The sequence below is a fragment of the Phyllobates terribilis genome, unplaced genomic scaffold (assembly GCF_046119375.1).
Source record: "Phyllobates terribilis strain yellow unplaced genomic scaffold, ASM4611937v1 Scaffold_2__4_contigs__length_985480577, whole genome shotgun sequence".
Classification (NCBI taxonomy): domain Eukaryota; kingdom Metazoa; phylum Chordata; class Amphibia; order Anura; family Dendrobatidae; genus Phyllobates; species Phyllobates terribilis.
The window spans coordinates 906,877,843-906,904,988 of record NW_027362762.1 but is presented as its reverse complement, the minus strand read 5'-3'; the positions used below and the strand labels follow the sequence as shown (position 1 = coordinate 906,904,988).

Here is a 27,146-nt window from a genome sequence, read left to right as displayed (position 1 = left end):
AAATCCTTTATTTTAACACTAAATGACAAGTACAGTAACCAACACTATCACTGTACTTCTTATAGATGTGACTGACATGTTTCTATCTATCTAATCTATGTGTGATGCTCTATTCTTTCTGTTCTAAATTGTCGGGTACCGATGCTGAATTGCCGGCCGGCTTTTTTAAAGAGAGTGTCTTCTGAGCAGTTTGTCAGCTTTTGGACACCTTTGAAGGTGTTTTCTATGTGTTTTTATTTGCCAGCCATTGGTTTTAACGGTGTTCGACGTTGTTCGACAGTGTTCTAAGGTGTTCGACGAGCAGTTTCACGAACATCCCGGTGTTCGAGGAACCGAACCCGAACACTACGGGGGTGGCTCAACACTAGTCATGTCCAATGAACTCGGTTCACCTCATGCACGTCACTGACAGCGTGGGAAAATTCTCCTGCGCTTGCCATGAGCGCAGGAGAATTCTCTCACGCTGGGATGGCATTCTGATGACAGGCTGGATCGCAGCTGAGCGCTGCCATCCAGCTTGTCATCCTTCAGAGACACTGCAGAGCGCAGGCATTATGGGAACTTCCGATTCCGGTATTCGATATTCTAAAAGTATCGGAACTCCGTATCGGAACTCCGATACCGCGAATATCGGTTGATACCCGATATTTCAGTATCGGAATACTCAACACTACTCAAGACACAAAACCCTTCCGATTTGCTACATCTTAGATTGTACCCATCAGACAAAAAGAAAGTAACGACTACTCTAAATTTTCTACTGCACCTGCAGTTCCCACCAGTTTTTTTTTTTTTTTTTTGCTAAAGTGATGACTTATCTCGTAATTCCTATATGAAGTATTAAAAGTTTTCGAACCCCCTTAGTCAGATAGTCTGCAGCAGAAAGTCCTTAAAGGAGTTGTCCACTTGCAGGAGAAAATTGGAGCCAAATTGTGTAAAATAGATGAAAAACTCAGCAGGTGCTTACCCGTCTCTGGGACCAGCATCGGTTCACTGACCTTCTACCGGTCCTGGCTCTGGCCAGTCACGGAGCTCAGCGGCTCGGGCACGGAGCTCAGCGGCTCGGGCCGTCTACCTCAGTGCAAGAACACAAAGCTCAGTGACTGGCTAAATCCGTGACATTAGATGCTGACGTGATGACACCTCTGTAGTCAAAACACCAAGACAAGAGCGCCGAAGGGGAGCCAGCATGGGACCTAGGGAGGGAGAGTTCCTGCCAGGTTTGTTATTTTATATATTTTACATAGCTTGGAACCCACTTTCCCTAAAGTGAACAAATGCTTTTAAGGGGTTGTCCAGCCTTAGGCTACAAGTTCGCAGTCACTATGTGACTGCAGACTTGTGAATCCTCACATCGCACGCACTGTAGGCTGTGAGAATTCTCGGATGCCGGCACCAGGAGCAGCAGCCGTGTGACCGCAAGAAAGGGCCCTTTCACGCTGCGCTTTGTCAGACGTTCATTGGTCCCATCGGATAGACTGCGTCTGAGTGTAAGCCTCTTGTAAGCTTATATGCCCATAAATAATGCACGGCAGAGAGCACGCTAATTCTGTTGGCACCATTATAGCCTATGGCCTTGTCAGCACATGCGCCCGAATTCAGTTTCCTGCGGGAGAAGGAGTCCGGAGGCAAGCCCCAACGAACTAACGAACATGTGACAAAGCGCAGTGTGAAAGGGCCCTAAGTGATTTGCATACATGCGGTCACGTGCCGACTAGACATGCGCAGCCTCGCTCAATGGAAGTGTATTGAGTGAGGCTGGACACATCTAGTCTGAATGTGGCCGGAAGTATGCAAATTGAATATCTGGGGCTACATGGCCACCTGCTTCCGGCACCAGAGAATCCTCAACATGCAGTGTGCACGATGTGGGGATTCACAAGTTTGCAGTCACATAAAATGACTGTAGACTTGTAGCTTTAGGCTGGACAACCGCTTTAAAAGGGAAAGTATCAGAAAACGACCAATTGTTTAAATCAGGTTTCTGTGTTAAAGGCATTAAAAAAAAAAAAAATTGGCAACTAATTTTTTTTTTTTTTTTTAAGAAAAAACATTGCCAAAAATTGTTAATTGTTATGGAGAGAAGTTCTTTATAATCCGTGGTATGTCTGCATGACACATTCCCTATAAATAGGAAATATATAACATTTATCTCCTCAATTAGCCTAGACTTCAGAACAACACATCCACCTTCATTCCTAGGAGACGCAGATATAGATCTCACATTTATCATACCGTCCCTCCACACCCTGCATTGTTCACCACATACCGAATACCCTGCATTGCTGCCAAGTTGTAGGAACGGCCCTGACCTCCTCCCTCCGCTCCGCAGCCTCATCAGACAAATATCACCACATTAGACTCCAGCAGCTATACGCCATCGGATCAATACTACTCTGCCAGCTCGCATAGAGCACAAACTACGTAAAGAAGCATTCCACTCAATATACAAAAATAATATCTGGGAAAATCATCTTTTTTTTTGCGGGGAGTTCAGATGTAAACTCCGACAGGGCTATTGAATGCGTGCAGAAAAACGCAATGTAAAAGCACCCTTAATGTAACCTCCACAGGGATTTTTCCACCAAATACATTTTTTCAGCCATCAACAGGCCAGCTGAGAAGGTCTGACCACCGAGACCTCTAGCAATTATGAGAATATGGGTCTCAATGTCCTCTGTGTGGCAGAAGCAGCGGAGTATTGTTGGCTGCCAGAACCCGAGCAACTAATGTGCCTCTAAACCAGTATTAAGGCCCCCTTCCTGCCACCCCGCCACATAGACGGTCCAATGCAATGACGTTGCATCGGGACGCCGCTGTTTTGTAGACTGTACAGTCAAGGGCCAACAGGACGCAGAGTGGTGGAACCAATGACTCCTTGGCTCTACTACTGGATCCAACTGTATCGGCATCATGTTGACATGATGCTCAAAGTGGCGTCCATATTGTGCACTGCCCATAACCTTCTCCAAGAAGAAGTCGTCTTTCTTTTTTTTAGAAATATTCCACCTTCAAAGAGTTTTGAACCCAAGGCAGCTGTCCCCCTTGTGGCCTCCTACACTATGACACTGGAATGGAGTGGTGGTCATCATGAGGACCATTGCTCTGCTCACTGATGGCCAAGTAACGTCTCCATTAATCCCATAGGCAGCGAACAGTCATAGATGAGCACAACCACTCCAGCAATGTTCTCAAGAACACAGTGGTCAACACGAAGACAATGGGGCAAATTTATTAAAGGGGTATTTTATTTAAAGGGGTATTTTAACCCCTTGCTGTTATCACCAGGAGAAGCAAAGTCTTACTGGACATATAATATCACATGAAACACTGTTCATGTAATACATCGATGGGCAGCATCTGTCAGAGCTATTCTAATTCTGGGGTCTCATGATCAGTGGAGCCCCATCTATGATGCCCCAACAGGGAACATTAGTTTGTGCTTCTCATCACGAGACTGAAAAGTGAAACTGATGTGATGCACCAAAAATTGCAGTAATTTTGTAAAATCATGGCAAGATAAAATAACACCATATTAAAAAATTTTCCACAATTATTTTGGCGCAATTTGTTGCATTTTACTTTGTAAACATCTAACGCTAAGGTCCCTCAATGGGTTATGGGTGAGATTTTAATGCTGCATATTTCCTTTACAGTTCTAGCAAAGTGGGTGGGATTCATAGAAATCTCACGCCTGTCGTAATTTACATAATAGATGCAGAAAATCTGCAACATCAAAAACTCACCAGCTGCTCATAGTGGGAACGTCACCTAATGGTGTCTGATATATGGAGTTTAGGGAGCAGTAAAATACTCACTTTCAGTGCATGCTGAAGTACTTGAAGATCATTAATGCCCGTGATCTCCCTCAGCTGATTTATGAATGTCTGCTGGTGCTAGAACACAAAAACAGGTAGACACATTAGTGCAGGAACATCTGGAGACATTACAGTTAGTTTGCACAGCAGTTGGAAAGCAAGACACAGGTTTTCTGTACTGACATCTAGTGGACAGTACGACAACTGCAACAATGGGCTTTCTGCTCAATCCCATGAAATCAGCTGTGTAACGCAATTTTCTTTTAAAATGTAACAATCATTTGACTTTTTTACATGCTATACCTCCTTACACGTCCGAAGACCACCACAGATTGCTGAAAAGCCTGCTCAGAATCAAGCAGCTCGGCAACCAGAATAGCTCCAGCATAAATACACGCACCCTGCCTGTAACAATAAATACTGTTAAGAAGAAAGGAAAGTACACATCCAGTAGGGGGGTGCGGGGTCAATAAAAAAATATTTTTTTTTATTGCCAATCCATTAATATCCAGTCATAGAATAGACGCAGACGAGTTTCAGACTAAATGTCCTTAGTCATTGCATATATATGCATATATGCAATGACTAAGGACGTTTAGTCTGGAACCCGTCTGCGTCTACTCCATGTCAATTTTAATGACTTGGCAATAAAACAGAATTTAATGATTCCTCGCTGAATGTACCTTCCTTTCCTCTTTATTGATGACTTCTGGCCACACTACAAGATCTTGCAGAGGAGATCCTTGGTCCGTGGGCGAGCTGAATATCAGGTTACCGCAAGGTTTCCCCAGACTTAAATACTGTTGCCCTTGTGGTTTGTCATTCTGTGACATATTCTGCCCGGTTTGCATACTAACTGAGGTAAATCTCCAGTTTGTCAATTCCATTTTCTGGAAGTGGCAGACCAGAGGGGGTGGGAATTAGAAAGTGGGCCTAACCAGTCAAGGGGGGGGGGGGGCTTCTGCTGCAGCCAGCTGTTTTACAGCCAGACACAGAACAGTGATGAAGAGTAGGAGGGAAGATTAAGGTTAACTTCTGGGATTCTCTAAGTGTTCCTTTAAACAATTTATTACATTACTTAAAAAAAAGTAATGGTTGAAGTAATAGGGTAGAACTTCTGCATGTCAGATAATCCACAGCTGCTCTCCGGGGCCAGTAGACGGCACTTTGTCTCCTGAGAATGGAGAAAGTCAAACTCCACAGTTGTTGGCAATAATCTTCCTATTCTTTCTTTCTAATGCGAATGGAAAATTAGTTTATTCTCATTTTCACTTGACTATAACAGAACGCTTTGTTTTGGTAACGAGGATACAATGACGACATCTACGAAATTTCCTTCCTGAAGTTGAATGAGGATATACCGTAGGCATTGGTTTTTTTTTTTTTTTTAACTACATTTTTTTTATTTTCTCTTTTTTTTTTTTCTTTTAGCAGTTTCACAGTCTCTGCTTACATCCAGAGATTAGAAACCCTCCTGTTTACCTGAAAAAAAGTTTCTTTTACCATTTTAACCATATCAAACAGACAAAAGTTGGGGCCTCGTTTCTGTGTATGGCTAAGAGCCCAAGATGCAGAAATGCTCCGGATTTTTCTTGAGCGTTTCTGCATCTCCCTGGCAGAAAAAACGCATGCGGATTGTACATGCGGATTGTACATGCGGATTGTACATGCGTTTTTCCTGCCAGGGACAAGTGGAATTGAAGCGCTTTGATCATGCGATTTCGCATGCGGGTTGATTTTAGCATCACTTGGAAAAGTTCTTGACAACTTGGTTACACTATATAAATCCATGCAACCGGCATGGATTTATATAGGGTGACCTTAAAAGAATAGTAAAAAATAAATATTATACTTACCTTCTGATGGCCCCCGGTCTCCTTATCCGATGCGTCCGGTCTTCCCGGTGTCTCGCCGTTGTGTAAGGGGACCTGCCATGATGTCATTTAGTCATGTGACGGGTCATGCGACCGCCGACATCAGTGGTCGCATGACCTGTCACATGACTAAATGACGTCATGGCAGGTCCTTTTAGACCATCGCAAGCTGCCGGGAAGCCAGGATGGATCGCTATGGAGACAGGGGGCCATTATAAGGCAAGTATAATATTTATTTTTTATTTTAATTCTTTTTTTTTTTTTTTTTACAGGTACTATGGTACCCGGGTCTGGAGGTGAGTCTCCTCTTCTCCAAACCCGGGTACCATCTGCACATTGAAACACATGGAATCCGCATGTACAGATGCAGTGATGCGGAATCCATGCGTTCTAATGCTTATACTCACCTCCCGTGCCAGCACGCGCGGTCCCAGGACTTTCGTGCGGCTGTTATGGCACATTTGGGTTGATTTCTTTGCGTGTGTGGATTGGCCGTTGATGACATCTGGTGAGAATTTCACGTCAATATCACCTTTAGAAATATATTTACTTGGAAAACTGGTGACGTGTTCAATACTTATTTCACTCGCTGTGTATACACACAAACACCTACCGGTATATAGCTATATCCATTTCTCTATCTGGGTCACAGGGCAAATTGGCCTAATTAAAAATAAAAAAGTAGATTTCACTTTTTTTTTTTTGCTTGCCTAATAATACATAAATTATATTTGTTCCTTAGGTGCTGTGGCTGGACACATCACAAGGCAGCTTTGGCGACAACCAACACAGGCTTCATCTGGACAATGTACATAGGCTGGATGCATTTTCAAAGTAAATACAACAGTCTCACTGGATCAGAGAGATCTATTTAATCATGTATGCAGTGTCTATTATGAAATCTGGTGAAACATGAGCTTTAATTTTTGATATATTCTATAAATTGATGGCAGGGAAAAGATTGGAGGGGATAATTAGAATAAAATACAACACATGAATTAACAATAATAACTTGCTACAAAGTTATTGGAGCTATTAGCCATCATGAGCCTTTAGCTGTTTACAGTAGCGCCACTATGGAAAGCGGGGAGGAACTGCGGATGTTTGTTCTCGCCCGGCTCCTTGGCACACTAATCAGCGTCTGCCTCCAGACTTACACACCTAGTAAAAGCATCCATGGTAAACAGAGAGCTACAAACTGTAGTAGAATTACATAATGCAGACGTCGTGCAACTCCAAGTACTTTACAGAGAGTGAACAACTTTCTGATCAATGTGTGCACATGTTCCACGACCATGGACGCCTTTGTGCCAACCCTTTTTCTATGCATGTCTAAAAATAAGCCCTATCGACAGCACATCTGCCCTTGCTACAGACAAGGAAACTATCCGAGGAGTCTGGCGACTGGACGATCAAATCAACCAAACATACAAACTGTATTAGGATGTACAAGTGCTTCTCACTAAATTAGAATATCAAAAATGTAATTTATTTCAGTTCAAAAAGTGAAACTCATATTATATAGAGTCATTACAAACAGAGTGATCTATTTCAAGTGTTTATTTCTGTTAATGTTGATGATTATAGCTTACAGCCAATGAAAACACAAAAGTCATTATCTCAGTAAATTACAATAATTAACAAAAAACACCTGCAAAGGCTTCCTAAGCATTTAAAAAGGTCCCTTAGTCTGTTTCAGTAGGTTCCACAATCATGAGGAAGACTGCTGACTTGACAGATGTCCAGAAGGCAGTCATTGACACACTCCACAAGGAGGGTAAGCCACAATAGGTCATTGCTAAAGAAGCTGGCTGTTCACAGAGTGCTGTATCCAAGCATATTAATGGAAAGTTGAGTGGAAGGAAAAGGTGCACAAGTAACCAGGATAACCGCAGCCTTAAAAGGATTGTTAAGAAAAGGCCATTCAAAAATTGGGGGGAGATTCACAAGGAGTGGACTGCTGCTGGAGTCATTGCTACAAGAGCCACCACTCACAGACGTATCCAGGACATGGGCTACAAGTGTCGCATTCCTTGTGTCAAGCCACTCATGACCAATAGACAACGCCAGAATCAAGGTCCCAGAGTCTGGAGGAAGAGTGGAGAGGCCACAATCCAAGCTGCTGGAGGTCTAGTGTGAAGTCTCCACAATCAGTGATGGTTTGGGGGGGGCCATGTCATCTGCTGGTGTAGGTCCACTGTGTTTTATCAAGACCAAAGTCAGCACAGCCGTCTACCAGGAAATTTTAGAGCACTTCATGCTTCCCTCTACCGACAAGCTTTATGGAGATGGAAATGTCATTCTCCAGCAGGACTTGGCACCTGTCCACACTGCCAAAAGTACCAATACCTGGTTTACAAACAACAGTATCACTGTGCTTGAATGGCAGCAAACTCGCCTGACCTTAACCCCATAGAGAATCTATTATAGAGAATCCATGGGGTATTGTCAAGAGGAAGATGAGACACCAGACACAACAATGCTGAAGGCTGCTATCAAAGCAACCTGGGCTTCCATAACACCTCAGCAGTGCCACAGGCTGATCGCCTCCATGCCACGCCGCATTGATGCAGTAATTGATGCAAAAGGAGCCCCGACCAAGTATTGAGTGCATTTACTGAACAGACATTTCAGTAGACAAACATTTCGGATTTTCAAAACATTTTTCAAGCTGTTATAAAGTATTCTAATTTACTGAGATAATGACTTTTGTGTTTTCATTGGCTCTAAGCCATAATCATCAACATTAACAGAAATAAACACTTGAAATAGATCACTCTGTTTGTACAGAGGTGCAAAATGAAAAACTTGGACAAAGTCATGGGCCAACCAGTATACAGTATTTTGGGCCCCCTACACAGTCCTTCATACAGTATTATGGGCCCCCTACACAGTCCTTCATACAGTATTATGGGCCCCCTACACAGTCCTTCATACAGTATTATGGGCCCCCTACACAGTCCTTCATACAGTATTATGGGCCCCCTACACAGTCCTTCATACAGTATTATGGGCCCCCTACACAGTCCTTCAAACAGAATAATGGGCCCCCTACGCAGTCCTTCAAACAGAATAATGGGCCCCACACAGTCCTTCAGACAGAATAATGGGCCCCACATAGTCCTCCATACAGAATAATGGCCCCCACATATGGGTGGTGGTTGTGGTGTCGCAGGCCAAATAAAACCACCCTGCGAGCCAGATTTGGCCCACGGGCCAAAGTTTGACATGTTTGGTCTAAGGCCTCAATGAAGATGTACGTGCTGTATCCTTGAAAACAACAGATACTAGTACCCATTATAATCTGCGGGGCTATTTATCATTTTTTTCCAGTATTATGGATGAATAGGGCTAATACAAGTATACGGGTCCATGAAGGAGAAGTGTGTATGTATGTGAAATATTATAATACAAGAGCGTTTGAGATATTTGCCAAAAAAACGGAACACGAAAGCAAATATTAATTTAAAGCCAAAGGATGGGACAATCTGCACCATTGTAATACAGATAAACCAGGTTTAAACCAAGTATCCACTCTCTATAACCTACTGCTTTTGAGTTATTTGCAAAAAAAAAAGAAAAAGAAAGCGAACAACGCAAAGATCAGTAGCAAACAGTTTTTAACTACACACAAAAAACAAACAGTTACATCAAATATACTTGTGCAAAAGTATATATAAGGCATCTATGGAGTACCATGTACATTACTCGGGGACTAGTAAGTACTGGAGGTGCCCAGAATATCAAGTGAAAAGGTGAAGAGAGGTTGCCGTAAATGACAGAACCAGGACGAGAACTGAATGGATCATCTCCAAATAACAGCTTAGAAAAAATAATAGGAATAGATTTTTTTTATATATATTTGAATATTCAGTTTCCCCTTTTCTTCTATCACAAGTCTGTGTGTTCGTGTCTATGCACGCACTGTATATATACACAAACCTGTGATAGAAGAAAAGGGGAAGCTGAATATTCAAATTTACAGAAATCTATAACAATGCGATACAGGTCTAGTTTCCATGTAAACGTACCATATGCAGAACGTTCACCACAAGTACGACGTACAAACCGAAACCGCGCTATTAATATAAACTTACAGATCTGCTAATTTTAGACCGGAAGGACTTCTCGTTTCACAGGATGCAGAACATAAAATTGTTTTTTGCTTTAAAAAAAATCAAAAAGGGTAAAAAATAAATAAATAAAAAAAAAAAGTATCTCCACGTAAAACATCAGGAAAGTCAGGAGGTAAAAATAAAACGAAAGAAGCATTACACAAGGCGCTGTCCACTCTGATTACCAAGTTCTATTGTAATAATCTAAAGACAAAGAAAACTATATAATAGAGGGAAAAAAAACAAAGGTACACATTTTTTTTTTTTTTTTACAAATTTTCAATAGTCTCCTAACTGTTAAGACAGTTTTCCAACACCATGAACGTTTTACAGACAATTGACAATTATATAAAATGGAGGAGAGCCGTAAGAAGCACGTACTCAGGCAAAACATATTTTTGATCGCTCGTTTTATGTCTTTGTTGACCATCAGATGACTGTGTTTTCACAGATATGCCAATGGGGAGTGCTGCTATGTATTCTATATTTTGCCTTCCAAGAATCATGCTCTATCTTTTTAAAGCGGAGTACCGCAAGATCTGGGCATAGATTCTGAATATTTTGGATGATTCCGTTTCCCTTGGATTTAGTTATGTAAGCAGTGCCAGCGTTTCTTCCTTGTTCACCTTCAATCGTATAAAAAAGCAAAAACAAGTAAAACTTAACTAATCAGCTTTCTGTGGTTGTTTACCAGGTTCCAGCAATGACGAAGGGCAGGGACTGGCTGCAGCGGTCTCATGTTAATCAATAAAACATTCTTGCAGTAGAATGATCTGAGAACAGCAGCATAACAGGGAAGCGCGTTGGTGCAGTGAGCAATACTCTTATTTTATATAACCAGTGGCGTAAAAAAAATCCTGGGGTTGGAAAACTCCTTCATGATTATCAGTTCTCTATGTTGGAATTCTACTAGAATGGGACTTAAAGGGGTTATCCGGGGGTATCCAGAGTTAATAACCTCTGCACCGACAAAGTTACGTACAAACAACTCGGCAGTTGTGCTATTTGGAACGTCATCAACACCACCGATGTGGAAGTGAACAGTTCTGGAAGTCACCTGATAGAACCCTATCGTCGTTGAAAGTGGCTATCAGAGGACACAATAAAACCTCTACGTCATTGGGGTCCCTGTATGAACCGTGAAAAGTTTGTAGCAATCTGAACACGAACTAGAGGCCAATTCACATTCTCCTGGACACCACAAAATCACCTGGTTCTGCATCCAGAGAGCACTTGGCATTTAGAGTTGCAGCGCGTATTGTGGGGATGATGGGTAGCTTATTGAGGGAGGGGGGCGCTAAGGTGAATGATCGACAGGATTTTATACCTGCAGCCAAATTAAGAAAGACAGTTGAGTAGAGATGAGCGGACCCTGTGGAAGTTCAAGTTCTGGTACCCGACCCGAACGTTATTCCAAAGTTCAGTTCAGGTACCAGAACTGAACCCGAAACCCATTGAAAACAATGGAGACCCGAACTTTGGCGTTCGGACTGGACAGTTAGTGAGAAAAAAAGGAAGATTTTTTTTATTTCTTACCCAAACCCAAACGTTTAGGCTCAGTTTCGCTTATCTCTATGAGCAATGAAGCTGCATCAGGAGCACTTTATTATTATTTTATCTCATAACCCCAATTCCTTTTCTGGATTCTTTTAAAACCTCTTTAATAGGGATAATGTGTTATTTAGGGGAACTTTGTGGGGGGGGTAGAATATAGTACTTTTTTTTTTCCATTTGGTAGTAATCCTATACGCACAGTATGACGGAGCATCTGGCAGCATTACAACTCCCCGCTGTGGACTTATTACACATGTGACCGGCGCAGCATTTTTTAATTCTCAAGTTATAGATTCAATTTCGTATTCAACATATTTCCCGGCTGGGAGACCTCTGCCAAATCCTATGTGCATAGTCTGACCTGGCACATCTCCGTATCCCATGACCGCCACCTGTTCCCCCACACTTTACATTATAAGGTTTCACTGCACGTCTGCCGTACACGGTGCCAAACAGTGAATACATCGGACGTTGGTTAACCTTTCCGGGATGGCTGGTGTCTCTCCCATCAAAAAGAAAACATCCTTTCCTCCAGCATTTTACATTACATTCTGGGCTGACGGAACTTATATAATGGTGGCCATATACAAGAGAGGTCAGCCAGAGTCCCCACAAAGAGAATTCTCGGCTGAGCCAAGTATGCATGTTATTTCAGATGAAGTGATAAGTGCCAGAAAAACCCAAGTCCGCTTATCTCACTGGGAAACCATCAGAAATTGTACACTGGATTTTTTTTTTTTTTTTTTTTTTTTAGATTGTACCAAAAGATATACGAGTCCCCTTGGAATGAGCAGACGCAGTTCAACCATTGGTGGCACAAAAAATCAAAATGGCGCCCATCCATAACCTTAGCAGGCAAAATAATAAGCAGGACCCTTTTACTCATCACTATACACTATTTTAAATCTTTTAATTAGTAAAAAGAGCCAATCGTGGGAACGCACAGGGGTTAAGTCATAATAATGTCTACCCAACAAATCGAGGTCCTAAATGAGGTTTGCAGAAGTCGGATAGTAACGATATACTATTCATCATATTCCCCAAAACAGAATATATTCCAAGAACAAGGAATCTTGGGAAGCAGATAACTTGCAGGCGACAAATGTTCGGAAGATAAAGAAATATTGACCAAGTTCCTCCGAGGTGTGTAACCCATGTACTGCCAGGGTATTGCACTGCACTGAGGATATTTCCGCTGGTTCTATCAGTAAGGGATCGCTCAGTCGTCAGTGATTTTCTCGATCGAGAATTTCATCAGGGTTATAGATCAGATTTTCTGAGAAAATTTTAAAAAAAATGAAATAGTTTCTCCACCTTCTCCCATCAGTCTGTAAAAAACAGATAGAAATCTGATAGCATCCGAATCCTGTCCGATATTTTTTTTTTTCACAGACCCATAGACTTTCATTACAGAGTTCGATCAGACACTCGGATCAATACTGACCAGGTCTCCGTGATTTTGCATGGACCACTCAGTCTGCAAAAAAATCACAGACATGTGAACAGTCCCTTAGACTTACATAGGAACAAGTGGCATCCATGAGCATGTGCCTTAACCGATTCCAATGTCTCAATCTAGGTTAATAGACCTGGGTTTCACAAAGTGTGCTACACCCTAGGGGACACTTGCACTGTGCCCTTGTTATGTACAATGAAGAATTTTCCAGGGAATAATGGATGAAAATCCCTCAAACACTAATTGAAAGACTCTTGTCTGGCTACAAAAAGTGTTTACAAGATGTGATGCATTCAAAAGGGGGCGCTACTAGGTACTAACCATGCAGGGTGCCGAATCGTTTGCATCAGGGTGCCCAAACTGTGTGTCATCAGTGTGACACGTACCGGCGCCTGGGAATCAGCGGTACTGTTCACACTATTCCAAAGCATTGGGTGCTGCAGGCATCTGTTATCATTGTCCCCTGCCGGCGCTGAGATCAGCTTGAGCAGGGGACAATGTTGAGAGTTGTATTCAGCCCCTGCTGTGTCCAGCAAGTGTAAAATAAGAATAGAATAAAAAAACATTATACTCACCTTTACACCTAATTTCCTGAAGCCATTGTTCCCTGTAAAAAAAACAAACAAAAAAAAACCAACCATAATACTCACATGTCCGACATACTGTCCCATTCTGTAATCCATCTGACAGTTCTGCATCAGTGTCTGCGGTGGCTTGAGGCGATCGCACACGCTGAGGAGAATGACTCGCTGCAGCAAGCGCGCCGCTGACCTGCGCTGAGCTCTCTGAGTGACAGGACAGGGGCCCGTTCGCTGGAGCGAGTCATTTTCCTCTGCTCCTCAGCGTGTGCGGTCAGATGGATTACAGCGCAGGACACTTATACTCACCTGCCCGAAGTTGAAAGAAGGATTTTTTAATTTTATTCTTACTTTTAACCTAGGAGAGAGCGGGAGCAGAATACTAATCTCAACACTGTCCCCTGCTGGCGCTGATCGCAGGGCGTGCAGGGGACAATGATGAGGAAAGCGTTCGGCACTGTACCGCTGATTCCCAGGCACCGTTATATGTGATACTGATACGGCACACGGTTGCCACACGTATCGTACACACGGATATCTCCGGTACTGGAAATATCCAGACGTGTGATAGAGGCCTAAGAAAGTGAGCGTTGTCAATCAAGCTCAGCAAATCATATAGCGCAAAACTGCACCAAAACATTGTGCACCCTTGTTTGCATATGGATTAAAAGTGAAATTTTGGGCACCTACCACTAACATGTACGTTACTGGTATGATTTTCATAGGGACTCTATAGATATTTAATTAGTTTAATTTGAAGTTTGCGGGAGATAGACTCTTTAAGGTCTGTGTTTCTATACTGCAAAACCTTATACAACCTGTTAGCAAAAGTCTCTCTTTTTGGGGGAAAAAAAAAAGAGCATGGACCGCACCTCCAAAAATCATACATTTGATCTAATGCCTCTTCGGCAAAAATACATATAACTGAACATGAGGTTCTTAGTTTAACATTCTGATCAGACTGTATGAAGCCACTGCCACGTCACGGCAAACCTCGTAGTGGGTCCTGACCTGAATAATCTTACTTTAGTAATTCAACCTGGTGACCTCTCTAAAGTTTCTATGCAAAAAGCTGGCAAGCGAAAAAGACCACATCTAAAAAGGAAAGCCTGTTTACCAAGAGCGACGAAAATAAGTACCACACTAGAGAAGACCAGCACAGATGACAGAATACTGTTGAAGACATTTCCTCCACCATATCCTAAGGCATACATGTCAAACTCTGGCCCACAGGGTGGTTATATTTGGCCCACGGCACAAGGACCACCACCCTTGTGTGGGGCCCATTGTCCAGCATGGGGGGACTGCGTGGGGCCCATTGTCCTGAGTGGGGCCCATTATCCTGCGTGGAGGACTGTGTGGGGCCCATTATCCTGCGTGGAGGACTGTGTGGGGCCCATTATCCTGCGTGGAGGACTGTGTGGGGCCCATTATCCTGCGTGGAGGACTGTGTGGGGCCCATTATCCTGCGTGGAGGACTGTGTGGGGCCCATTATCCTGTATGGAGGACTGTGTGGGGCCCATTATCCTGTATGGAGGACTGTGTGGGGCCCATTATCCTGTATGGAGGACTGTGTAGGGCCCATTATTCTGTATGGAGGACTATGTGGGGCCCATTATACTATATACTGGTTGGCCCGCGACTTTGTCCAAGTTTTTCATTTTGGCCCTCTGTGTGTTTGAGTTTGACATTCCTGTCCTAAGGGCTCTTGCTAGCATTCCTTGAAAATCAGACGGCATCCGAGTAACGCCCAATTTTTTTTTTTTTAACGGAGCCAGAGACTTGCATTGGCGAGTTTGATCCAACACTGACTAATATTGGTCATGTCTCCGCAATTTTGGGCACACTTCTTGGTCCACGAAAAATCACAGATATGTGAATAACCCCTTAGATTATTGTAGGCACGAGTGCTATCTGTGAAAAACATGGTACTCAAAAACACAGACCCCCTACTCTAACACTGACCGGGATTACACGCAGTGCAGCTTATTAGAATCTTACTCTCCCTGAAAAGGCTTCCAAAAATATCAATTTATCTGCTGCCAAAAAAGAGGTAAACAAGACAGTCGGGCTTGTATCATATGGGTTATTTCTGTATGATCTCTCCTTTCTAAGGCTGCATTGTTTGCTGGCATTAGTGATGGTTTTTTTTTTTTTTTAGGTCAAAAACTCCCGAAATTTAAGCTTTTTAAAATTCTTAAAAAAAAAAAAAAAACAATTGCTTATACCAAATGCCCAAAAAAAATTCCATCTAGGAGCCATGAATATTGGGATGGACAAAATACTATAGTGCTCAGGAGCCAGCTAGATTTAAAGGGAACGTATCATCAGAAAAATTAGGTTTTTGCAGTAAAAAAAAAATATATATATATATATATATATATATATATATATATATATATATATATATATATATATATATATATATATATATATATATATATATAGCAATTTTATTTTTCATATCACGACCTGCATTAAAAAAAAACTCAAAATTCGTAATCTTGCAATTTTCACACTTGCTGCCCATGGGGGGCTATTTTAGGCTCATACTTCCTGTAGTTTCAGGAAGAGTTTGTAACAGTTTCCCTCACGAGGGAGTTAATAGGTCATTTTCTGATGACATTTTCCCTTTAAAGAGGACTAAAGTGGCCGATCTTTGCTTTTTTATTCCAGCTGCTCCAGTAAGTATTCATTGCTTGTTTTTTAAATGCATTATATAGTTCCAGAGTTATGGATCTCTTTATTTAGTGCCAAAATTCAGTATCCAAAAAGCATGTGACGTTCTAAATAGCCTTGTAAGAAACCTAATGGGGATCATCATATATAACTAAAATAGGTACCGTATTTTTCAGAGTATAAGACGCACTTTTTTCCTCCAAAAATTTTGGAGGAAAGTGGGGGGTGCGTCTTATAGTCCAAACTATACATGTCCTTATCTGTACTATATACTATGGCTGTGTGGGGTGGGGGGGCAGCGGTGGATGAGCGGGGCACAGGAGGCAGGAGCCGCCTTCTGCAGCCTACCCTGTGCTCGCTGCTAAAGAAAATTAATATTCCCTGCTCCCCGCGCCCATGGGTGTGGAGAGCAATGAATATTCATTTTCCTCAATAGAGCACACTGTGACCGCAGCGCAGCTCCTGCTGCCGCTCTGCGGTCTGTGTGCCCGCTTTTAAAGTCCATGAATATTCACTACAATCCACTCCCATGGGTTGTAGTGAATATTCATGGTCTTTAAAAGCGGGCACGCAGACTGCGGAGCGGCAGCAGGAGCCGCGCTGCGGTCACAGTGTGCGCGCTATTGAAGAGAGTGAATGGTCACTGCTCCCCACGCACACATCCCAATGTGGGGAGCAGTAAATTTTCTGGCATGGCATATCACTGTGTGAGGGCACATGGCAGGACCAGTATGGAGGATATTAACAGAATTGGGGGACATTACCTCAATACCAGTGTCAAAATGATTAAAGAAAATCCCATGGGCATAATTAGTTAATCTAAGTGAGACCCTTATAGATCATTAGTGCTTATAATATATAACTACATACTCCAACAGAGAAATATATGTCAAACAGGAGAAACAAAGGAGTATCTCTTTTTTTATAAAAATATACACGTTTTTATTAGAGAAAATAGATTAAAAAATCACATAGAAATCACATTGAAATCACATAAAAATAGACATGATAGACAGAAATGGTAATAAACATTCCGGGTACAAGCCACAGTGATCAAAAGTTTGACTGTCACATTAATAGTAAATCTAGGATAAGGAGCAGAGGTAACAAATATAAATTTATATGAAGAGTTTTTTTATAGTATAGAAATTATGACCAAGTAATCCTAAAATCTTCATGAATAAGTAACCTTACCCATTATTAGGAAACAAATCTGGCCCAGCCCGGAGTGCAGAAGGCTGAAAAACACACGTTTCGCGTGCCACCCGCACGCTTTCTCAAGGGGAAGTCAGCAGTGTCAGCAGCAGCAGACCCCCTCCCCCATAACAGTGCATTATAACCATATTTTTGCTTACATTTTTTTCTATTTTCTTCCTCTAAAACCTAGGTGCGTCTTATGGTCCGAAAAATACGCTAAATATGAACATGTACACAAAATAAAAACTAGATATTTTGTATATAATTTTAATAGAATTACAGTTTAACACACTTTCCTTTAAAAAGCCATGAACGCATCCAAGACTACAGTCTAAGGGCTCATTCAAGCGTCCAAGTGCTATCCATGGTTTTCACGGATAGCACTTGTACTCATGATATTCTATAGGGCAGAGCACATGCCCCATTTTTTCCTTGAACCAAGTGGTTCGGAGACATGTCCAAGTTTGATCTGAGGGTCGGCGGAAAAAAAATAGACAGTGCTCAGATGACATCTGAGTGGGGTCCGATTTTGACGTACTGTCTGAATGGAGAAGGTGTAGAAACATTTTTATTTCTCCATGTACGAGAAAAACTGATGACACTCGGACCAAATTCTGATCAGAATAGTCGGCCCGTTTTTCTCGTAGGTGAAAAATAAATTTAAAAAAAATCGGACGTGTGAATGAGCCCTAAAGCAGGTGAACTATGAAATTTACATTCATGGCTGACCATCATTGTTCTTGCTGCCAAAGGATTGTTCATTTTCCCTTGTCCTAAGTGTCCTCAGCACATCCCTGTTTACGCGAGGAGGATGCACGGCCACGCGAGGAGGATGCACGGCCACGCGAGGAGGATGCACGGCCACGCGAGGAGGATGCACGGCCACGCGAGGAGGATGCACGGCCACGCGAGGAGGATGCACGGCCACGCGAGGAGGATGCACGGCCACGCAAGGATCATATTTATGCCTGCATAAAAAATGTGATCAACTGATCACCGGTCAGGCAATAAATCTCCTGTGTGAATGGGTCTTAAAAGGAAACTGTTAGATGATTATAAATTAATTATAGACAATTCCAATAAGTGAAAATCTGTGCGATTAATGCTGCAACGTTTCAGAGAAAAAAATACTTTAACGGTACGCTCACACTGGCATAGATTCACTCATGTGAGAGAATCCGGATGATTGGGATAACGATATTCGGCTCAAGTTCTGTCAGACTTTGCTCCGAGTGTCATCTTACGGTGATCCGATTCTCTCGCATGAAGGGATCGCAGCACAGGTGTGGGGAAGTTGGAAAACTTAATTTCTCCATTGTCTCTGTGAGAGTACACTGGACTGCACTCAGATGACATTTGAGTGCAGTCTGATGATTCTCATGCACCCATAGACTTGTATGGGTGCGTGAGCCAAATATTGGTGCCACTCGCAGCGTGCCGAATCGGCATGAGAAACTAATAACAGATCTGCACTGCCCCATAGTATAACACTGGGCCGAGTGCTAGCCGATAAAACATCACATAGCACTCAGGTATGTAATATGCCTAGACCCGTGTCCCCGTTGGCTTCTACATGACTGACTCTTCCTTCCCTGTGTGCGTATACGCAGAAACCTGTCAATCTAGCCAAGCAGGGTGAAGCCAGGGGGACATACCTCTAGGACTAGTTGTCCGTATTAAAGAGAATTTGACATCAGGAAATGTTGTATTGTTTAAATCAGGTTTTTTATGCTGCGTGTATTCTCTAAATTGGCCTAATTTTTTTTTTTATTAAAAAAATAGAAATCTTGTTTTTTTTTTAGACCAAACTTCCTTTTGTTTCAGGAAAGGTGTACAAAGCCACGATAGTCAAACCCTGACTCTACCTTTTGTATTGAATTATCTAATGAGCGTGTGCAAAAGATCATTGTGAAGGGAGGGGGAGTAGGTGAGCTGTGACATCTATGGGACTTGGTGGATCCTGTGTTATCAGCTGTGTACAGAGCTGTGTGTAGAATGTAAAGAGGTGTTACCAGTCATTGTAATCCTGCCTCTGATGATAATGAAACTTCTGAAATCGCTTCCTGAAAGGACAGGAATTATGAAGAATTTATAAACAAATTGGGTTTTTCTAGCTTCTCCTAGCTACCAGTCAAGTCAGAGAAAAACAGACCACACATGGGTCTTTTTTTTTTTTTTACTGACCCATTTGCTTGAAGGGGCGACTTCTTTCTGCAAACTGAACCAAAGTAGGACGTCTCCATTATTATTATTTTTTTTATTTTTTTTATTATTATTATTTTTTTTTTAATATGGATGGACTCCGTCCACAAAAAAATAAAGACCCATGAAAATCCCCATAGAATATTAGAGAACAAAACTGACACAAATACTGATGTATGTGAAGAAGCCCAAGGCTGGTATCACCAGGGCTGTGGAGTCGGTAAGCCAAACCTGCGACTCCGACTACTCAATTTCCCTTACACCGACTCCACGACTCTGACTCCCACATATATTGCTTATATTTAAGTGAAAAATTGATTGTAGTACAATGTGAACATCAGACATTTAATCATTTTTATGATATTTAGATATACATTATGTTCTATTTATTGGAATACAACTTTAGAACACAAAAAACTGTAATAAATTGTAAATGTAATATCGAATATATATATATATATATCACTATGTAATAAACTATGTAAGTGGCAAAAAACAGTTTTCAACAAAAACATACTAAATAACATTTGTGCAGTCTATGAATTTGTTCTAAGAAATAGAATTGCCTCCATCAGATCCTCCTTCATAGATGACCTCAAATCTGACCTAATAATTTTAAGGCTAGAGAATAACCTCTCTACACTAACTTGGGTTGGAGGCAAAGCCGTACCCACATGGGCAATATCTCTAACAATTCCCGGGTATAAAGGAATTGCCTCGCGCACAGTCAGTTTTGATGAACGGTTGAATTTTTCTATTTCTTTGAGAGCAAGTGAAACATTTTGCTGAAATATGGTCAATCTGCTTGCTATAGGAGACGGAGTGAAATCTTTTTCCTTGCGGCAACGCTTTGCCTGGTCCATGTCATCCAAATACTTGTCAAAGTCAAACTCCTCATCTGATGAGGATGAAGATATGGCAGCAGTAGCACTGTCAGGACCAAAGTCCTCCTGGCAGTCCTCCTGTAGGCCACTCATCCTAACTGCTACCTCAGTCAGAGCTTCTTTTCCTTTAGTAAGCTGTTGATCATCAAGCAGTATACGATGACTCGGGTCCACATAAACAGCTGCCAGAAAATTTTTATTTTCCAATATCTGTGTCTCTCTCTGTTTCATTGAAGCAGAAATGCCATCTGCGATTAAACCTCCTCTTTGGGACAGGCAAAATAGCAAGTTCTTCCACTCCCTTATGAAAATACCAGGAGTTAAATCCTCAGCTTGTAATTTTTTAGTCTCGGTAAATGGGTGATTAAGCAATTCCTTCAATTCAGCCACCTGTGTCCATTGACCTTCATTTAGGGTTACCTGAGGGTTCGCCATATCTATAAGAAAGGGTTTTAGTTCAAGCAATCGCTCAATCATTAAATAAGTGCTGCCCCACCGAGTGGCTTGATCAACAATTGCCCCTTTCCCAGCACGTCTCTTCAAGATGGAATCAATTTTAGGGGTTCTGGCGGCAATAACCAATTTCCTCACTTTTCCAATCAGATTTCCGGCATGTCCCTTTTGCAGACTATCTCTTATTGCCATGTGAAGCGTGTGCATAACACAGCGCACGTGATGAATAGGAAAGAGGTGTGAAGCAGCTTCAACAAGATCATCTATTTCTAAAGTGTAATTTTGCTGTTCTTCTGTTGTAATATCTGTTTGTTCCTCAGTTACATGAACAGCACTGTGGCCTTCCATCTCAAACATACTGGATCCTAAATTTTCTTCTAGCTGTTGTTCATTACTCTCATTCATCAGTAATTGTACTTATCATGTTTGAAGCATTGTCCGATACAATAGCAAGAACCTGTTCTTTTGAGTTGGTAATCTTGCAGAAGTTTTTCCACTAAGGCCTGGAGAAACTGGCTGCTGTGATGAGCTTTAGGGTATGTGCACACGATGCAGAAATGAAGCAGAAAATTTCTGCATCTCCCTGGCAGAAAAAAACGCATGCAGATTGTGCATGCGTTTTTCCTGCAGAATACATGCGGATCCAGATGCGTTTCCGCATGCAGATTGACAAGCGCTTTCCAGGCGATTTTAGCATCACCTGGAAAGTGCTTGACAACTAGGTCACACTATATAAATCCATGCAAACAGCATGGATTTATATAGTGTGACCCGAGAGAGTGTATATACTTACCTCCGATGGCCCGCGCTGTCCTGCTTTACAAAGTTCCCGGCTGCCGGCAACTTTGAATTGAAAGACCTGCCGACGTCAGCGTCACGTGACCCGTTACATGACTGACGTCAGCGCAGGTCCTACAACTCACTGCAAGTGCCGGGAACCAAGCGGGAGCGCTGCGCGGGCCGACAGATGGTAAGAATACATTTATTTTTTATTTTATTCTTTTTTTACAGCTTTTTTAATGGTACCTGGGTGTGGATGAGACTCTCCTCTCCTCCACACCCGGGTACCATCCGCACATTAGAACGCGCCAATAGCGTAAGTACAGATGCTGTCTTGCGGAATTGGCGCGTTCTAATGCAAGTCAATGGCGGCGAAATCGCCGCGTTTCCGCAAAATTAATTGACATGCTGCGGATTTTTGACCGCAGCGTTCACGCTGCGGTCAAAAATCCGCATCATGGGCACAGCACATGCGGATTTCCATTGGGGAACATTGCTTCCCTTCTACCATGCGTTTTTCATGCGTTTCCGCGGCGTTTACGCAACTGCAAAAACGCCGCGGAAACGCATGAAATACGCATCGTGTGAACTCAGCCTTAGTATCTTTACTGCCAGTGTCTTGGTAACAATTTCTTTGTTGTCACAAACATATCGAACATTGATGGCAAAATAGTTCAGTCTGTGATGAGTGCAGGCATCCATTTTAAGAAATATGACGCGTCTTTTGAGAGTCTTTTTAAGATCTTCCTTTTGTTTAAGGGCTTCTTCAATCACTAATTTTCTAATACTTTCTCTTTCCAGAGAAACACCAAGTTTGCAGCCATTTCTCCATTAAGAGCTGTAAAAGCTGGTCGTGCAAATAATGATAATGGTACGCCGTCCTTCACAAGCTGGATGAGCTGTCTTTTAAACATATCAGCTGTCATTGTTACAGTAACTTTTGTCACTTACAAAATATCTTGTTAATGATGTTTGAGATGCTCTTTCCTCCTCCTTTGCCTGGCGGGAAGTGCTGGGCGCGGGTTTCTTGGTGCTGCTATTATCTTTCTCAGTCACAGCTTTGAAAACTTCTGGGTGGAAGCGTTGGAAATGTCTTTTTAGATTGGAAGCTCTTGTAGGAGCATTTTTATCACTGTCTGAGTATGCACTGATTTTGCCATCACAGCATTTGTTTTCTAATCTGCTTTTGCTATTGAAAACATTATCTACGAGCTCAAAAACCTTTCAGGTGATGCGGTTTTTTAAAAAGCTGATCTGCTTTTGCAGCTGAAAAACGTATCCTCAAAAAACGCAGCAAAAACGCTGTGTGTGAATGTAGCCTTAGATCAGGAATAGAACAGCCATTTATAGGGCATTTCATAACTTTCCCAAATTCCTATGAAAAAATATTCAGAACATTCTGCATTGAACTACTGTACCCAATTTATTATATATTTTAGGAGTCAGAGTCGGTCCATTTTATACCGACTCTGACTCCACAGCCCTGGGTATCACACACAGCATTACGCTGAAAAACGCACAGATAGCAAAATAAAAAAGCGTGTGATGGTCAAGGCCGGCACGGATTCAGTTTTTATGTCTCATAGAACATAAAGGAGAATTATAAGTGAAAGTTCCAATTCTTCACCGGAGTTTTACCTTTATATGCACCATCAATAGAATAGGGAGGGAAGTATCACCCTGTTACAACCTGTCCCTATATGCCAAGATGGAAAGCCACAAAGTGCAGAGGTCGGCCGCTAGCTACAGGCACTGCGGGGTTAATGACTGGATGCATTCATGGGCAGCACGGTGGCTCAGGGGTTAGCACTGTTGCTTTGCAGCGCTGGGGTCCTGGGAACAAATCCCACCAAGGACAACATCTGCAAGGAGTCTGTATATTCTCCCCGTGTTTGTGTGGGTTTCCTCCGGGGTCTCCGGTTTCTTCCCACACTCCAAAGACATAAGGATAGGGAAAGTAAACTGTGAGCCCCAATGGGGACAGTGATGTATGTAATGTATGTAAAGCGCTGTGGAATTAAAAGCGCTATATATGCAAGTAAAATAAATAAAACACACCCCCTCCCCATAGACCAGCAGTGTTCATAAAATTCCTAATTAATACAAAGTGTCAAACTGCGGAGAATACATTCTGCTCGTCAGGAGTATTGTTTCTAGAAATGATAGAAGGAGGGTAGAATCCTTTCCTTCCAGGTATCAGGGAGGTCCAAAAAGTTGTGTATATATTATGGCAAACTTTAAAATGGAATTAATAAGTTTGGGCCAGCAGGGCTGTGGAGTTGGTAAGCTAAACCTCCGACTCCCTCATACACGGCTCATGTTTAAGTGATAAATTTACTGTAGCACAGATTCATCTCAGCTAAAAGTCTAGACCCTTAGATCAGGAATAGGACACTTCATAACTTTCCCAAATTCTTATGAAAAAATATTCCCCACAAACTGCTGTACCCAATTTATTATATATTTTAGGAGTCGTAGTCGGTCCATTTTATACTGACTCCACAGCCCTGTGACCAGGGCCAGAAACCCACCAGCGTGTCACTATACAGCTCGGATTTATCGCCTAGTGAGGGAAATAAATTTCTGCATTCTGGAAAAGTAGAAGTTACAGCACAATGATTGGAGTTTGGGAAAGTTGGGTGACACCTGAGTGACAAATCTGATACTTCTATGTACAAGAACCACAATATAGCAGGACAGGCAACGTGAGCGACAGTCGGGGTGAGTGGCTGGAATACTGACCGTCAGGGCATCACCCAGCTTTCTGAAAATCAGATATAAAAAGAAACCTCTAACAGTGCAGACTGGGACAACACAGTGACCAAAACCATACAAGAACTGCGATTTGGCTGGAAAAAAAACAAAAAAAAAAAAACAGTGGCGATGCAGATCACATGCGAGTCACAAGGAGCACGTTGAAGTCTATGGGGGCTCAGTGGTGTCCCATGCTGCGTTTATGCCTTTTGTCAGGGATTTTCGCCAACCTCTACCTCTGACAGAAGGCCTTACAGCGACATGTCACCCACTGACCACCACTGGGGCTACACGATGACTTTGGCCAGGACACAGGTCCATATATGCCGCCGCTGCATTACATGGCAGGTGAAGGGGGCTGCATTGTGCCAGCAGCGCCCCCCCGCCGGCACGGGAGTGACACCAGCACCCCCCGCCGGCACGGGAGTGGCACCAGCGCCCCCCGCCGGCACGGGAGTGGCACCAGCGCCCCCCGCCGGCACGGGAGTGGCACCAGCGCCCCCCGCCGGCACGGGAGTGGCACCAGCGCCCCCCGCCGGCACGGGAGTGGCACCAGCGCCCCCCGCCGGCACGGGAGTGGCACCAGCGCCCCACCCCCAACTCCAGAATTAGGCTCCTAGACCACGAGCTGGAGTAAACAGAGAAGCCGACGGAGCAGCCACCTCACACGGCCACCCACCTGCCTGCTGCCCCCGACCCTGCGCTCGTCTAGGGGGATGGATCGCGTTAGCACAAAATAGCCAAAGACAGGAGGGCAGGACGGGCCGGCAAAAATGCATCCGTGGGGGCCGGCGACAATGCATCACCCTGCACATCACATGTACAGATATAGGGGGCTGCACACGGTGAGAGACCCCGACTCTGGAGGGCAAGCTCCATGGCCCAGTGACTTATTACTGGTTGTACAGCGCTGCAGGCTATGCTGGAGCCATACACATCCCCCTGCAGTAGAGGGCGGCACCATAGATCACCAGTGCATGCCCTGGCACACAATGTGCCCCCATGCACATAATTTGGGGGTCCACTGCCCGGTAGAGCAGGAAATGTGGGGGCAGTGCATGCGGGGCAGCGCAGGCCGGGCACCGTGCACACAGCAGGGGCAGCAGGGCGGCTCTTACCTTCTGGGAGTTCTGCTGCAGGACATTTTGCTCCACGGTCATGGCCCAGCTCCTCCCCTCCTCCCGCCGCTTCTGCTGAGATCCAGAGCACGGGGCAGCGGCTGCACAGTGACCGGGTGTCAGGAGAGCTGGGCGGGCACATGAGCCATGCACTGCGGGGGGTCCGGCAGCCGGGAATAGACGCCCCAACCTGGCTTCAACTGCTGCTACCGACACCGCCCGAGTCTCCCAGCGGCGGCCGCTGCTTCACCACGCCCACTCCTCACATGTCCAGCAGGGGGCGGCCGTCCTGGAGGGCTCCCCTGCCTGATACAGCGCGGCGCTCCCTATGGCGGCTGTGCTCACTCACACGGCTGCGGCCACTATGGAGTACGAGCCTCTGCCGTGCAGACAGGCCGGCACTGACATGGCCAGACAGGAGCTGCCCAGAGACCCTCCATTGTAGTCTCCTCACTACAGAGCGGCTGGAGGGGAGGGCGTCCTGCTCCGAGGGGCTGAGCTCATAATGAGGCGCCGGAAGAAGTGGCTCAGGCCTTGTAGTGTGGATGGGGTGAAGAAATAACGCAGATACATACATGGAAAATATCTAGATACATACAACAGCACACGCATATATACACAGCCATAGCTATATACACTAGGTGAAAAATTGGCTATTTGCCCACTTTAATGCCCATTCTGATGTCCAGAACCCGTTTAGGCCGGGCTGTAGTGACCTGAATTTTGATGCGGACCATCACTAGATACAGGTGCATCTCACTAAATTAGAATATCTAAAAGTTTTAAATTTATTTCAGCTCTTCAATACAATAAGGCTATGTGCCCACGATGCAGAAATGCTACAGAATTTTTCCGCTTCTCCCTGGCAGGAAAACGCATGCGGATCTTACATTCGTTCGTCCTGCCAGGTAGAAGCGTTTGTCAAGCGTTTTTGTATGCATTTCTGCATGCGGGTTATCAAGTGCTTTTCCAGCATGAATTTATATAGTGTGACCAAGTTAATAGTTAAAAAAAGAATAAAAATGGTAAAAAATAAAAAAAACATTATACTCACCAACTGATGGCCCTCGGTCTTCTCTCCGGTGCGTCCGGTCTCTGGTGCGGCTCTCGGTGGTGTAAAAGGACCTTCCATGACGTCATTTAGTCAAGACAGGTCACGCAACCACCGTCAGCTGTCGCGTGACCTGTCACATGACTGACGTCATGGAAGGTCCCTTTACACCACCGTGAGCCGCCGGGGAGCCAGGACGCATCACTGAGGATACCGGGAGACATCAGAAGGTGAGTATAATGTATATTTTTTATTTTAAATTCTTTTTTTTAACAGGTACTATGGTACCCAGGTCTGGAGAAGAGACTCCTCCAGACCCGGGTACCATCCGCACATAGAATCGCTTAATATCCGCATGTGCACATGTAGTCATGCCGATATTAAGCAATTCAATGGCGGCAATTACGCTGCGTGTCCGCAAAATTAATGGACATGCTGCTAATTTTTCCGCAATGATAATCCGCAGCAGAAATTTCCGCAGCATGTGCACAGCACATGTGGATTATCATTGGGGACCATGGGTCACATATTACCAAGCGTTTTTTAAGCGTTTTCGCTGCAGAAATTCCGCGGCAAAAACGCATAGTGGGCACGCAGCCTAAGTGAAACACATATATATTATATAGAGTCAT

General features: G+C 43.5%; 1 protein-coding gene across 3 annotated transcripts in view; it reads right to left on the bottom strand.

The window, feature by feature from the left end:
- The window catches only part of USP25 (ubiquitin specific peptidase 25), a 114,303-nt gene extending 88,360 nt beyond the window's left edge, over positions 1-25,943 (bottom strand). For 2 of the 3 annotated variants that reach the window (XM_073668251.1, XM_073668252.1), the window contains exons 1-2: positions 25,464-25,943; positions 3,819-3,896 (exon numbers count right to left, since the gene is read on the bottom strand). In XM_073668251.1, the coding sequence (XP_073524352.1) occupies positions 3,819-3,896; positions 25,464-25,505 (120 nt within the window). In that variant the 5' untranslated portion in view covers positions 25,506-25,943. The remainder of the gene's footprint in view (positions 1-3,818; positions 3,897-25,463) is intronic. The other variant, XM_073668253.1, reaches the window with a different exon arrangement.
- Positions 25,944-27,146: the final 1,203 nt, after the last annotated feature.